The 14,995-nt window shown below is 39.3% G+C and overlaps 1 protein-coding gene and 1 long non-coding RNA gene across 2 annotated transcripts; one reads left to right on the top strand and one right to left on the bottom strand.

The window, feature by feature from the left end:
• Positions 1–670: 670 nt before the first annotated feature.
• Positions 671–5,517, bottom strand: LOC139116170 (uncharacterized). The gene is made up of 3 exons (XR_011548251.1): positions 5,357–5,517; positions 4,349–4,422; positions 671–2,702 (listed from the first exon to the last, which is right to left on the bottom strand). It is a non-coding gene; the product is annotated as an uncharacterized lncRNA (long non-coding RNA).
• A 273-nt stretch (positions 5,518–5,790) lies between these two features.
• Positions 5,791–11,958, top strand: LOC139116171 (type II methyltransferase M.HinfI-like). Its single transcript, XM_070678720.1, has 4 exons — positions 5,791–6,206; positions 9,805–9,990; positions 10,438–10,698; positions 10,957–11,958. Exons 2-4 carry the CDS (start codon positions 9,912–9,914, stop codon positions 11,079–11,081), a joined length of 465 nt encoding a protein of 154 aa, XP_070534821.1. The 5' UTR covers positions 5,791–6,206; positions 9,805–9,911; the 3' UTR covers positions 11,082–11,958.
• The last annotated feature ends 3,037 nt before the right edge of the window (positions 11,959–14,995 follow it).

The following is a 14,995-nucleotide window of genomic DNA, read 5'->3' on the forward strand; positions in this document are numbered from 1 at the left end:
AGGTTTGAGGATCCACAAAATGAAGAGAATGATTAACGGTCAAATGAGAGAACTGAGGAGACCTGGACAACGAAGAATAAGCCTCCATTCATCAGAAATAATAAACACTTGCACATGTTTTTTGGGTTTTGAACATTTTAGATATTCTGAATTTTTTCATGGTGCAGATCAATGATTGCGATAAAAATCACTTGTACTTTAAAAAATTAGTGGAATAATATCATAGAAGGCAAAGACAAGTCTGACAATCTAGGCAATGAGAACTAAAATTTAGTATTCTCAATTTTACCAAAGTGTTTTCAGATAATTTTAACAATAATTTACAGCTTTGCATTAAATCTACTCTAAACCAGGAAATAGCCAAAGGTGATTTTCTTGACATTGTTTGTTAAAATGCATTATTGGACTGGCCATCACTGATTAACTTGGTAGTTTTATCGACTTTTGCAGGTACCTTGTAGAACCTCTAAATTTTGATGGCAAATTGACAAACGGCCAAATGACCAAAACACTACTCTAACCAAATATTATAGAAAAACTGAACTAGTCATTTTCACTATGATATGGTGCATCCATTTACATCCACAGGCGTGGTAAAAGACAATACTGACTTTTGATAAACTTGACCTTGTGATAAATGTAAAATATACTGTGAAAAAAACTACATTGACACATATTGATGTACATACTTCAAATTTTTACATTTATTTCAACATTTGACACACTTGGAAAAAAATAAAGTGAAAAGACAACAATAAACAAGATATTTTCTGCATTTTGGGATGTACATGAAGAAAAAGTCATTGTACAAGTTAAACATTTGACTACACATTATTGAAAGATATCGTAGGCTAAGATTTGAAGACCCTAACTAGTTCAGGGATTTCATTTGCCATCCCTGAACTAAAACATTGCACATCGGACTCAGGGTTTGAAGACCCTAACTACTAACTAGTTCAGGGATTGCATTTGACATCCCTGAACTAAAACATTGCACATTGGACTCTGGTTTGAAGACCCTAACTAGTTCAGGGATTGCATTTAATATCCTGACCCTGAACTAAAACATTGCACATTGGACTCTGGTTTGAAGACCCTAACTAGTTCAGGGATTGCATTTGACATCCCTGAACTAAAACATTGCACATCGGACTCTGGTTTGAAGACCCTAACTAGTTCAGGGATTGCATTTGACATCCCTGAACTAAAACATTGCACATTGGACTCTGGTTTGAAGACCCTAACTAGTTCAGGGATTGCATTTGACATCCCTGAACTAAAACATTGCACATTGGACTCTGGTTTGAATACCCTAACTAGTTCAGGGATTTCATTTGACATCCCTGAACTAAAACATGCACATTGGACTCTGGTTTGAAGACCCTAACCAGTTCAGGGATTTCATTTGACATCCCTGAACTAAAACATTGCACATTGGACTCTGGTTTGAAGACCCTAACTAGTTCAGGGATTTCATTTGACATCCCTGAACTAAAACATTGCACATTGGACTCTGGTTTGAAGACCCTAACCAGTTCAGGGATTTAATTTGACATCCCTGAACTAAAACATTGCACATCGGACTCTGGTTTGAAACTTCGACCTACTTCAGTGATTTCAATGGACAAAACATACATACCGTACTCATCCAAGTATAACTCCATGCATGTGTACAAGCCCCCCTTACCAATTTCAGAGTAGTTCAAAAATGCATTACATCCGTGTATAAGCTCCTACCCTTGTGTACATGTAACTCAAATACAGAAAGGTTAGGAGAGTATATTTGGTCATTAAATTTGGTAAATCTCCTTTTAGATAATAAAGAAACCATTGAAAGATTTTAAAGCAATGGGAAACCAGAGTTCCCTTGACAGCATGGCGAGGAATATGACACGTTTTTCCAGTACTGTCTTGATTCTTTGACCCTGCTCAACCCCGTCCCTAAATAGAATAGTCTCACTACACATTTTCACTACTGTGTTGTTGTTTTCACAAGATGTAGACAGTTTGATACTGGAATGTTGAGTTGCCTGCCCGTGCATGCCAGTTCACATCCATTAGTCATTACTGTTGATCAGCTGCATATACATGACATCTTTGTTTCAAGTTTGGGGGGTTTCTCACGCTGAAATTTCACCAAAATGTCACTATTGTATCAAGAGATTGTGTAATCAATTTCTTTGGATGTGTTAGTCGATTTTGATTCTGTCAGACAACAAGAGGTTATGAAAACCTTACAAAATCTTAAAAAACTTCATGGAAATGTATAAAAGCTAGACTAATTGTGGTACGATTAAGAATGTAGCAGTTATTTTGTGGTGAATCATGACCTAATTAAATCAATGTACAACTAGACTGGCATACTTTGCTTTTAGAATGTTCTTAATTTTCGCCTTTAACTTGCGTCCTGCTGTCAGATTTAAGTCCCAAAGGATGGCTGATGCGAGGACTTGTTGATCCACCCATGGATGTTTCTTACGTCCTTGGGTAACATAACAGGGACTCCATACACTCTCCCATTTCCCTGAATACCAGTGGATATTGAATGTCTCTTCATCTCTGGATACTACCTTGCCGATTTGATGAACCTCGGTGTAGTCAGGACATTACACAGCCACAAAGCTGCCTGCTGCCAGAGATGAGAAGTCTACTACAGTTTCCACATGCCTTGGTTGACGCTTTCCCTGTTTCCCAATTGTTACCTGAAAAAAATAATAAAAAGATTAACAGTCGCAAATGGAAGAAGTAAAACTTAGTGTAATGTTTAAAATAAGTAATAAAACTGATTTCTCTGGTTTTCAGAGAAGACACGATGTCAAAAACTGACTGAATGCAGCAGGTTTATATCATGGAATAAATGTTACTTGCTTTGTCAGAGCTGTTGCTTACAGTGCTTCATAAAAGTAATCTTCTCAATCGTGTTTGCTGCAAAACATCACAATATCAAAGTGTAAATATTGTACTTTAAATGAATTCTTGACAGCTTGGTGTGATTTGAAAACCAAGAAAGGGTTCTTTTTATGCTGTAACAACTGTTATTTATTGACATCAAAATAAAGAGTTTTCCCTCAACACTTTACTCACTTTACTTCCTACAAAGCCCTGACAATAATTTTAATTCATTGTCGATGAGGATGGTTGCAGAAAATTAAATTATAGGGCTTTACACACCTACAAAGAGACATTTATAACAAAGGAAGTAGAACTGGCCTTCCAAATTCACATCTTGAAAGATAGATCCTATTTTACAATTCATTTTACAAACCATGTTTAAGTTTGCTCACTATTTCTAATTTATTCCTGTACAGTTATTTCAACAGTGAAAATTTGAAATCAACTACGGCTCTTATGGATCTTCTAAAGATCCATGTTACACAGCAGATGTGAAAATTTCATTCACTTCATGAACTTGAAATGAATGACTGGTTTTGATTTTAAGTGATTTGAGAAAAACTGACTTTCAGTATCCTGTAGACATCAAGAAACTGTATTTGATACATTGCATAGAAATATTGAGAAAAAAAATTCTCAACAGTTGCAGCTCCTACCCCATTACAAGGCCAATTTGGTGTTTTTACTTAAACATTGGCATTCATACATTTTCAGATTTTTCCAAGATTAAAGTCATAAAATGCTACAAACTGGTTCTGGATTTTGTTTAATTATCACTAACATTAAAACCATGGGATGACATCAAAATGTTGGGCGCCAAAATATTTTCAGGTCCCCTCCCATGGGCAGAGCAAAACTTTTAAGTCCCCCCAACTGCCCCAAGAATTTTTGAATCTCCCTGAATTCCTCCATCCCCTCACCATATTTGAACACGGCTTAATATTATGAAAGTTACAGGACATTGGAAGCACTATAGGGGATTACTGAGGACGCAGCATAACTTGAACTGGGCGGGAGTTTTTGAATTCTCATAGCATCGATTTGACTGCATGATAAATTTGAATAATTATATTGGGTACTTTCATGACATAGAGTGCTCAAATGGTTGTATGGGAACACATCTTGAAACATAAGCATTGTCAAAAAAAAAACAGAACATTTTTTTCAGTTTATTGTTTACTCAAGCTCAGTCGCTATATATTCAAAGATATCATATGCAAGATTCAATGACAATTGAAACATGGCAAAATTATGGGAATCTGAGACCAAACATGGCATGTCCGATCAGTAGCATGGCTATTTTACATTTGCATAGATTTACAATAATCTGGCTTTTACAGGAGTAGTTCCTGTTTGTCTGTGTATATTTTCCTGCATGAAATATGGCCAGGGGCATATTTTACCAACTATTCTTCTTCTTCTTCTTCGTATTATCATTATTATTATTTTTACTTACCATTATTTGCAGGTAAACCGAAGTTACTACAAATAGTTTCAGCCATCTTTATGAGAAATGCGTAGACAAAAAATCTGGAACATGAATGCAAACAAAACATATAAATTGCAAAATCTGTACATGCTGATAATATGATGCACTTTGACGACTCTTTAAGTCTACATGACTACAGCAGCTCATGTTACTAATAATGACCTGTGGTGCTCCCATTCTCAAGTGCATATCAGGCTATGAACAGGCGATTACTAACCGACAACTATTGATACAAGGAGACAAGGGACATTGGACAAGGGGGTAATCTCGTCCCTCCTGTTACAGAGCTGAACTACCTTGTTGACTATACCATTATATATTGGGGCGGCCGAGGGGCGAGGGCCAACCATGTATGCCCTGGCCATGTAGGAAGAGGATCAATTGACTATTTCTGATCTATAATAAAGCTAAGCGTTTCAGGGTTTGAGTAAGTTTTAGAAAGATTTCGAGAAAATCTATTAGACAAATGCAGCTCGCTATGTGACCAGAGATAACCACCGATCAGTAATGGTCAGTTGGCAGTCCCTTGCACAAATCGACCGCCCCATAATATAAAACAATAGCCGGTATGTAGCTTGACAAGTTGTTGACACATGTGACAAGGTGACAAGGGAAGTTTCGAAGGTGTTTGTTTTTGATTTGCGTTCATCACGCCCAAAATGTCACTGCAGCAGGCTGTAGGGCCAGGGTGCCTATTGGCATGGAGCTCTTTTTTTAGTTCCATACTATAAAATACTTTATTAAAAAGGTCCAATTTACTTGGGGGTTAGAACACAGGTGCCTGGAGTTGCCAATGTGAAGCATATTACTACACTATGCATAGGTCCAGCTGACACAGGGCCAGTTGACCAGTTACTGAGCTACAGAGCAGCTAAGGTTATTCATTTTTTGCGAACACTGGGGACAAAACATAGCTCTTACATATGCAGCTAAACCGTAACGTCCAGTTATCATACGAAATCGATGCACACTTACCCAGTTGTTGTACACGATGGAAGTATCGCAGTCTATCCGCTTTCAAAAATAGTCGGTAAAATGACCAAAAGCAAATAATTACGCTCCCGCCATAATCGTATTAGTTGTCAGTGCAGTTCTTGATCCGGTCCCAGAGAAAGGGTGAATGGATAACATCCGGGTACTTTTAGGGAAGGAACATCCATAAAAAAAAAAGGTTGGAGCGGCACAGTAATCGTTCACACTATGCACTGTTCTATAGTACTGTTGGAGGAATGCGACCACAAAAAGCTGGAATATATGAAGAGTTAGTGGCTATTGTATACATAGTAAACATTTTGATTTTTTTTAATTTATTAATGTCACGTACATTCATGTCCCTCATGTGACAAAGTGATCAACCTTTTCAAAAGTGGCCTCGACAGTCAGCTGTTTGATGACGTAATACGAAGAACGTGAAGACTGCCTTACTTCCAGCTTGCTAGCTACGACGGTTGCGGTGTGTACACGGTGCGATGTGTGAATTGTTTACCGGAAGTCGAAAATTGTCTTGACTAGTCATTTACCAAGCAAGGGCGATACCGGTCGACTGCCGTTCTCGACCTCGCAACCCTTCAAAATCTAAAATGCCTCCCAAAAGACTATGGACCATTGTATGGTGGTTCGGCTCCCGCGGAGATGATACCGACTGAGTGACATTGACAGAAGATTGTTGTCATTGTTGATATTCACGTGCAATGCATCAGCGACATCCTCTCCACGAACACTGCGTCACCGACCAGGGAAAAGTGGCGTCGAAGGGAGAGAGTATGGTGCCGTAAAATGCCTCGAAGTTCCGTCCGACCCGTCTAAAATGTCTACTTACGTTAAGGTTAGTTATTTTACAGATTTCCTAATCACTAATCATCGTCAACATGATTGACAACGTGCCATAACTCCCACAATATGCCACGGCTCACAGTCCCTAAATTGTGGAGGGACCGTGCACGGCTTTATCAGTAGTGATTAATATTAACAGAGGTCCAAGTTCTTTTGCATTCGTGTTCGATTCAAATTGCAGCCGGCAATCGGGTACCAGTCAACTCGCACCTTTTCCAACCCGCCCAGAAACAACTCGCCCGATTGCAAACACACAGCCCAGACCTGCGTACCAGTTAGCTCTGCATGGCAGAGCTGTGTGTTACCGGCGTTACACGGCCTCCCACCACATGGTGGTAACGCCGGTAACACACAGCCCTGCCATGCAGAGCTACGTACCAGTGTGTGTTCCCGGCGTTATACCGGTATATGGTCGCCTCCAACCACATACCGTATAACGCCGGGAACATACAGCATTGTACGCAGGGTTACATGGCACATGCTATGCAAGGGACTGTGTACCATCCCTTGGCACATTGTGTGCGCCAGCGCAAACTGTCAGGTGATTGATGCGACTATGGATCTGAAGCAAGTGTCAATACTTTTTATTATTGAAAGAGCAAGCTTATTCCATGACTGCAAGACCGCATGACTGCACCATATTAGGGAGCATTCGTTATTTACGGGCAGGGGGGGGACGGTGGAAATCAGGGGGGGTTGACTTTTACAAAACCACTTTTAAGGGATGGGGTCAAATTTTACAATCAATGATTGAAAGGGGGGGGTAAAATTTTACAAAGGTTTGTATTGAGTTATGGAAAACAAAATTGACTTTGGAATTTCACTGAAATGTTGCTTGTGTAACCGATGTTTCGAGACAGCAGAATAATAACCGACCGAAGCTCAGCCAAATTTATTTCTCTAACAGGGCCAACAAGTCCGAGAGCAGCAACACAGCATGTAGCCCTGAGTTCAGGTCTGTGTGTTCCTGGCGTATACGGCCTCCACCACAGCCCTGCAACGGTCTGTGGAGATAACTGGGGTCTCTGCAGCGAGATTCAAACTGGGGATCTCCATGGGTAAACAACTTGTCGAGTATGTTATGTTTCAGAAAATGAGTGGTTTTGGACGTTAGGAGAAGTCAATCGCATCTTTTCTGGGATTGGTTAGGAGGTAAAGGTAGGCAGGGAAAGGATTTTGCCCCAATAGAGCAGAATTTCGGCCATAAAGACCGTTTAGTCTTCATTGCGGTCCAGATCCAGGCCGCAGAGACCTCAAGTCTGTTCAAAGACCATTGCAGGGCTTTGGTAGAGGCCATATAATGCTGGGAACACATGTGCACACACCTGTATACGCAGGGCTACACAGCATGGGGCATGAAATGAGGAACCAACACACAGTCATATAATGTAACAAACAACTTCTGTATATTACTATATTGTGTCAAATATCGGGGTCTACATATAAAATAGTAAAACCGTACTTCAAAACTATAAATATTACTCCATGGTAACAGTAACCGTACTGATCGACCTCCCGACGGCAGGAGTCGAACACACTTTCAGAACAAAAACTCTGTTCAAACCCTTTCTAAATGCTTAACAATTTCTATGGAAAACTTAACGTTACCGCAGAGGTACCTCAGACTTGACCACGCGGCTGGGAAACACAAATAGTTCACACGCGACTTTAACTAAATGTTCGATGATCAGCACAATTGTAAGTCCTGTGTAATGTCTGCACATGAAAGTCGGCGACAGCACACGCAATTCACTGCTAAGCAGCGTCCAGTTCTTTGTTTGGTCAGGACGTGCCGAACTAATCTGAAGTCTTCCTCTGCTAACTCTGCGCATCGACAAAAGTTCAGTGGAACGATCATAAATAATGTTCTCATGACAATCTCAGACATCTGACTGAATTCAATAAACGGAATAAAGTTCACAGTTAACACACAATTTGCTGCAGAAAGATCAGCTTTCAACTTGTGGTGATATTATCATCTTAGCGTGCAGTGCGTATATTGCAAATATACGGCACGGCTTTCACTTGTGTGAGCAATGTTCGTTCCATCGACTAAAGTAGAGGATGGCGTAGGGTTTAAATAAACAGTCCGATCCGCATAAAATTCGATCTCTGCCACTCACCGGTTTCTTTACATATCTGCTGACTTGAGTAAGACTCAAAATAGAGAAATATCTGAAAGCACATGCTGACACTCAAACCTTCCAGTGCCAGTGCAGCATGCAACGTAAAAATCTCTCTGGAAAGTTCCCGTCTTAGACTCCCCAGGTATACAGTGATAACACACAAGAACTCCCAGGCAAAATAGAAAATACACAGGTCCTCCATACATAATCTATGAGAAGCTATGAATAATTTCTTTAAATACAAACTAGCTAAATCTGTGTATTTATAGACTCTTGGTTATTGATATTAATGTACTTGATAAGACTAGGGTAGTTACCAGTGCATGTGTGAGCAAGAAATTTGATTTTGGAATTTCACTGAATTGTTAATTCACTATCTTGTCAGAGGAAACTATGAATAATTTTTTTCCATTACAAAACTAGTTAAATCTGTGTATTTATGTACCCTTGATTATTGATATTAATTTACTTGATTAGACTAGGGTGGTAACAAGTGGACCTTTGAGCAAGAAATTTGATTTTGGAATGTCACCGAAATGTTGATTCACTATCTTGTCTATATGGAAACTATGAATAATTTTTTTCCAATATAAAACTAGGTAAATCTGCGTATTTATGTACTCTTGATTATTGATATTAGTGTACTTGATTAGACTAGAGCGATTACAAGTTCATGTGTGTGCAAAAAATTTGATTTTGGCATTTCACCAAAAATGTTGATTCTCTAGTATGTGAGGAAACTTTTCAGCCCAGGGCCACAGGGTGCGAAGGGTTAATGAATCAAATCTGATGAAATTTTTTTTTTCATGGGGGGGGGGGGGGGGGGGGGGGGGGGGGGGGGGGGGGGGGGGGGGGGGGGGTGGTCACATTTTACAATTTTTGATGAATTGAGGTGGGGAGGTCAAATTTTAGAAATTTGATTTGGAGAGGGGGGTCGCTTTTTACGTTTCATTTGTCGCTCAAATTCCACCGCCCCCCTCCCCGTAAATAACGAATGCTCCCTTACTAAATAAATATCAGCTTGGTTGCAAATAGGTTGACCCATAGACAGTAGGGGGATCTTCCCCCACTGTCTATGGTTGACTGTTTCCTTGCCTCACTCAACCTCAGCACTGCACACTGCATGCTTCAAACATTGGAAGTTAAACATTAATTGTATTTCATACTAAAACTTTGAATTTCGTGTTGAAATGATGATGCATCTATAAGTTGATAGAAACACGGTCCGGTGGAGGGACTGTGATAGAAAACATAAGCAGTAATAAACAAGCATAATGGTTGATAATATTTAAGTATACTACTTAGTAGTATTTGGTTTTTGTAAATGCAAAGCATGTAACATATACATGTGTTCCATTGATAATAACAAAATTGAAATGTCCAGAGATTGTGTCTCACACACTATTCTTTGCTCTGTCTATAGTTGTGCAGGGATGTACTCACTCTTTGACACTTACATTTCAGGACTGGACCCCAGAAGAACTGAAGAAGTTTTGCATTACACTTCATTCGATGAACATGTTAAAAATGTTCCATTTTACAACTTGGTGGTGTTGTGTTCAGTGGAGGAGATGAAAGATATCATTGAGATAATGAGCGGAAGCCAACTACTCGTTGAAAAAGGCTACTATTATGTAAACACTTATCCAGGTAAATGGTAGAATCTTCTTGAAAATTATATCTGATTCTTCCTGCCAGTCTCACAAAGTTTAAATATACTCTCTAATTTAATTAATATGGCACCTCTGATATTTAGGAAATCAGCATTTGTAGGTACTACTATGTAAGACATAGGGCTTTGCTGAATGAATTACCCATATTTGTCCAAGTGTAAGCCTCTGCTCATGTATAAGTGCCCCTTCCCCTTTGATTTCTGAGGATTTTTGAGTCTTGAGAAAGCTTTACATCTGTGTATTAGCCCCTACCCTAATTTAACTCAAATACTGTAGGTAGAGCCTTCTTAAGTAAATGTTGGTAGAAACATACATAAATAATTATGAAATCACCTTCAGTAAAACAGTCATGTGCAAGGCTTAGACTTTGCATACTTGGCTTACAGGTCTGACTTTCAATTGTACTGTTTTTTTTTTCTCATAGGTTCTACTGTTACCATGTGCAATGCAGTTCATGGCGTGCTCATTGGCTATTGGTCTGTGACAGGAGATGTTGCTATGGAGCAAGTCAACATGCCAGAGGAGTCACACCACAATTTTTGGTCCTGCACAGCAGATACTAAAGTGAGGAATGATGATGGTACAGTGGCAAATGAGACTCAGAAGCCTATTGATCTGATGGAGATGTTAATCGAAACTTTTAGTTCTGAAGATGCAATGGTCTTGGATGCCTGCAGTGGTACAGGTGTGTAGTGAACCAATACAAACAATATGATAGAGTTACCTTGGTATAGCCTGGTATGTAAAAATGACAGTTTAATCAATCAAAATCCACAAGAGACAGTGATCAAAAAATGTTGCTCATCAAAAAGATAAAAGTTAATTTTCACATTAAATGTCCGTAATGACTGCTTCCCATGGAAAAATGATGAGTGGCTGACCGTTTAGTTAATCTGTTTACCATATAACCATCTTCACAATTCTTTCTGACTTATTTTTCCAGGTTCTACAGCAGTTGCAGTATTGCGGACAGGCCGAGATGTGTTTGCAATAGAAAAGGATGCCGACCAGTATGCCTGCTTATCGTCCAGAATCCTGCAAACATTTTCTGGTGAGGAAAGCCAATAGGAAAATCCCCACTTTCTGTTTTGAGGTAGAAAATGCATTGATGACAATTCAGACTCTCAAATTTGTACAATTCCTTTCTGATCTACCACCCATACAGGCTCATTTTAAAACAATTTGAGAACGAAAACATTTCACTGCTTCAGTTTTTAGCTCCACTGTCAGCGACATGGAGCTTATCTAATATCTACTCATCTGATAGCTTTGAGATTTGGAAGACAAATTCTTAGTGATGATCTGAATGTAATTTATTCAAAGTAGGATGAAATCTGCAATTTTGTATTTTTGGGTAATTTTGCCATTATTGGTCAAATTTCTTTTTCTTTAGATCTTTCTGAAATTTTGTATACAGATTCTCAGCAATTATCCATATGTAATATATTGTGATTATGGTGAAATCTACAATTTTGTAATTTGGGGGAATTATTACTGTATTTGGTCAAAATATTTTCTCTCAAAAACTCATAGAACTCATCTGATAGCTTTGATATTTAATTGACATGTTCCTTGGGTTGACTTGAATGTCATACATTTAAATTGTGGTGGAATGTTTAATTTTGTATTTTCAAAGCTATTTTGCCATTTGTTGTCAGGCCAATGTAAGGGAACTATCAAAGATATCCACCTTCCTCATCAACATATGTCACAAATAGGTAGCCTTTACATAACCCAGCGGAGCTGTATCGGTTGCGTGTTTGATATTGCAAAATTTTATTATTAATTCCTTCATAGAGTTAACACAGAGGTGGTGGCTGTTTGCTTGTAGAATACATGTCATGAAATCATAATTTTATTACATTTTTAAAACTGCTATTGAGCTGCTCCATTATACTGTAACAGTTTTTTTCATCTTTTAAAATAAACCATACTTGGATTTGAAGTTTCTCCCCTTGTTTGTTTGTATGTATGTATTTGCAAACACCAATATTAGTGTGTGTATTATGGAAGTTGAGAGAGATATACTAGTAACACATAACAAGTGGGGGTTTGAGAATAATACTTTAAATTTCATGTTAGTTGTTGTAAACGTAAGGAGAAATCTTGCTCTTGATCTCTCCACACCCATCAATTGACTTCAAAACTTTTATTTTAAATGCCTGAACTTTTTGTCAGGCCAGTTAAGGGTTGGCATTTGAAATCCCTGATCTGTTGATCTGACCAGTTGAGGGTTGGCATTTGAAATCCCTGAACTGTTTGCCTGACCAGTTAAGGGTTGGCATTTGAAATCCCTGATCTGTTGATCTGACCAGTTGAGGGTTGGCATTTGAAATCCCTGAACTGTTTGTCTGACCAGTTAAGGGTTGGCATTTGAAATCCCTGAACTGGGTTGGTCTGACCAGTTGAGGGTTGGCATTTGAAATCCCTGAACTGGGTTGGTCTGACCAGTTGAGGGTTGGCATTTGAAATCCCTGAACTGGGTTGGTCTGACCAGTTGAGGGTTGGCATTTGAAATCCCTGAACTGTTGGTCTGACCAGTTGAGGGTTGGCATTTGAAATCCCTGAAACTGTTTACATTGGAATCTTACTGATGCTGGGTGAGGTTTTACCCATGTATATCAGACATTGTAATAATTACTTAGAGAGTGTGGGCCAGATAACATTTATTAATGTAAAAATATGACCACAGCCATGAATTTGGCTAATGAAGTGGCAAAGCGAAAATATTAACGTTGTTTGTCAGTGCCGCCAAATTTTTTTTTCACTGTGTAATTTTTTTACAAAATAGTTAATTAGTCTTTTTGGTTTGCAAAGGAAATGCCATTTCAAGTTTTATCCGAGTCAGAACAGAGACCAGCTATTTTTTCTTGACGATATAAAAATTTTCCGTGATAAAGACTAGAAATCCTTAAATGTGTAAAATCCAAAAAACATGTGCAATTGTTAATAGTAGAACCTGGACGAACAAATCGATAAATCAAAGGAATTAAGGTATTCGCATCACGCCGGTCAACAGAAATGAGAAAGCAAGCTGAAGAATCGCGATCGATGCCTCCAAAGACCCAGTGTCCATCACGGTGTCGACCCCGACTGTATTTGGACTTTCCGAACTTAGATTCATCAATTTCCACAATACAGCCGGGGCCACCAACCTGTTCGGAGGCATGATCGCGAAGATAAAGAAAACAAATCTCACGACAGAAATTAAACCAATCCACAACAGATTTTGAAGAGATGGACAACTGAAAAGAAGTATCAGTAACTGAAAACTTAAAACACCAAAAATACATCAACTGTAGAATGGTGACAAAAGGTAAATGGCATAAATGAAACCAACTGTCAGTGCGGACTGAAATAGCCGCGCCGCAAGAGCAGTCGGGACAGCACCAATGGTATGTATCCCGGCCACTCCGGCGACGCAACCTCATATCTCTGCCGCACTGACAGTTGCGCCTCTTGTGTAACAGGCCATTCTTTTGACACCATTCTACAGCAGTTTGTTCATCCGGCGTGACTTGAAGAAATAAATCACGAAGAGTTAACGGAAAAGAAAAACCAATTACTCCCAACACTGCACGCTGTGCCATGGTGTATCTAAAAGAGAAAGATAGGAATGCATGAAACATTACAGCGCCAGGAGTGCATTATTGAGTATAAAACAGAAATCCTGGTGACGAATATTATTACTGTTTGACTTACGTATATTGTATGCCTTTGAAATTATAGTGAAAATATAGTGAAAGCTATCAGGTTCGTCTAATATTTCTGATAGCAGCAAAGCAGCCAGAAAGAGACAGTGTGCAGCCTATGCCGGCTTTTTATAGTGTACGGTGAAACAATGCAGGTGTGAATTTTAGTGTGTCAGAAAAGTATGCAAATGAAAGCAGAGAAAGTTTTTTGGGGCCGTCATATCGATTGCTATTTGCATTTCAATGTACGCTGGTTTCTGTTACATAAGATGATGCCGTCTTTGGCAAGTGCGGTATTGAAAGGGGTCAATATGGCCATTGCCGCTGGGGTCAGTTTGTACATGATAAGAAATTTGCTGAATAAAACGTGAGAGAGGACATATTGTACCTGGAATGAGACGGAGTTATTGCCGCGATCACATGAACTAACTAACCCTAACCCTAAAAAGTCTGTGATGGTCTTCATTTGCTTGATTTTGTGTCGGGTGAAGCACAGTGGGAGCCAGGAATTGGGTTAGCTGACCAAATTGTCGGAACTCCGCTCGCTTCGCTCGCTCCGTTCTGACAATTTGGTCAGCTAACCCCAATTCCTGGCCCCCACTGTACTTCACCCGATACAAAAACTAAGCAGTCGGAAATTGTGACAGTGATTTGAAGAAAGTGCACATTTATATTATTTTAATCTTATTAGTTAGTCAGTGCCGCAAATACGGGCATCTGTGTTTTGTGTACGGCGATTTTGACGTCATCAGTTTGTGGCTATACCAGTAGTAAAATGGTGCCTCCATCTTTGTATAAAAATCTCTAATTACTTTCTCCATCGCGGCACGTGTCATTCCAGTGCTCAGCTTGTTGACAACAAAACATGCCAATTCGCATACAACTGGACTGCTATCGCTGTCAATGTTTGTACAGATTGATTCATTGGCGTTATGGCCACGTCCATTGGCGCTATCATTACCGAATCTCTTCTTGTTACATTTCGGACACGCCTTGACACAGAGAGACTTTAAACGATACAACATCACAGTCTTCACAACGGAGAGCCATCTCAGAAATGGTTACGTAACCCGGAACAAATGGACTCTCAGGTCAATATGGCCAACTCGAATGTTCAACTACCAGGTCAAATTTACCTGAGCTGTTATTGTTCATACACTTGACAAATGAAAGCAGAATCCTTATCCGAGTACTCACTGAGTGTTCATAAATCTTCAGTGTGACGTTTGGTAAAGTAACTTCAGTTTTTAAGCCGAGAAATGAACCATTGAGTAGGAGACGACAGACACG

This window comes from Ptychodera flava, chromosome 17 (genome assembly GCF_041260155.1).
Source record: "Ptychodera flava strain L36383 chromosome 17, AS_Pfla_20210202, whole genome shotgun sequence".
Classification (NCBI taxonomy): domain Eukaryota; kingdom Metazoa; phylum Hemichordata; class Enteropneusta; family Ptychoderidae; genus Ptychodera; species Ptychodera flava.

Bases quoted from the DNA above. Each gene is read 5' to 3' on its own strand.
- LOC139116171 (XM_070678720.1), top strand. From the start codon at position 9,912: ATGAAAGATATCATTGAGATAATGAGCGGAAGCCAACTACTCGTTGAA. The intron at 9,991-10,437 runs GTAAATGGTAGA...TTTTTCTCATAG, and splicing joins TTATGTAAACACTTATCCAG to GTTCTACTGTTACCATGTGC. The intron at 10,699-10,956 runs GTGTGTAGTGAA...TTATTTTTCCAG, and splicing joins GGATGCCTGCAGTGGTACAG to GTTCTACAGCAGTTGCAGTA.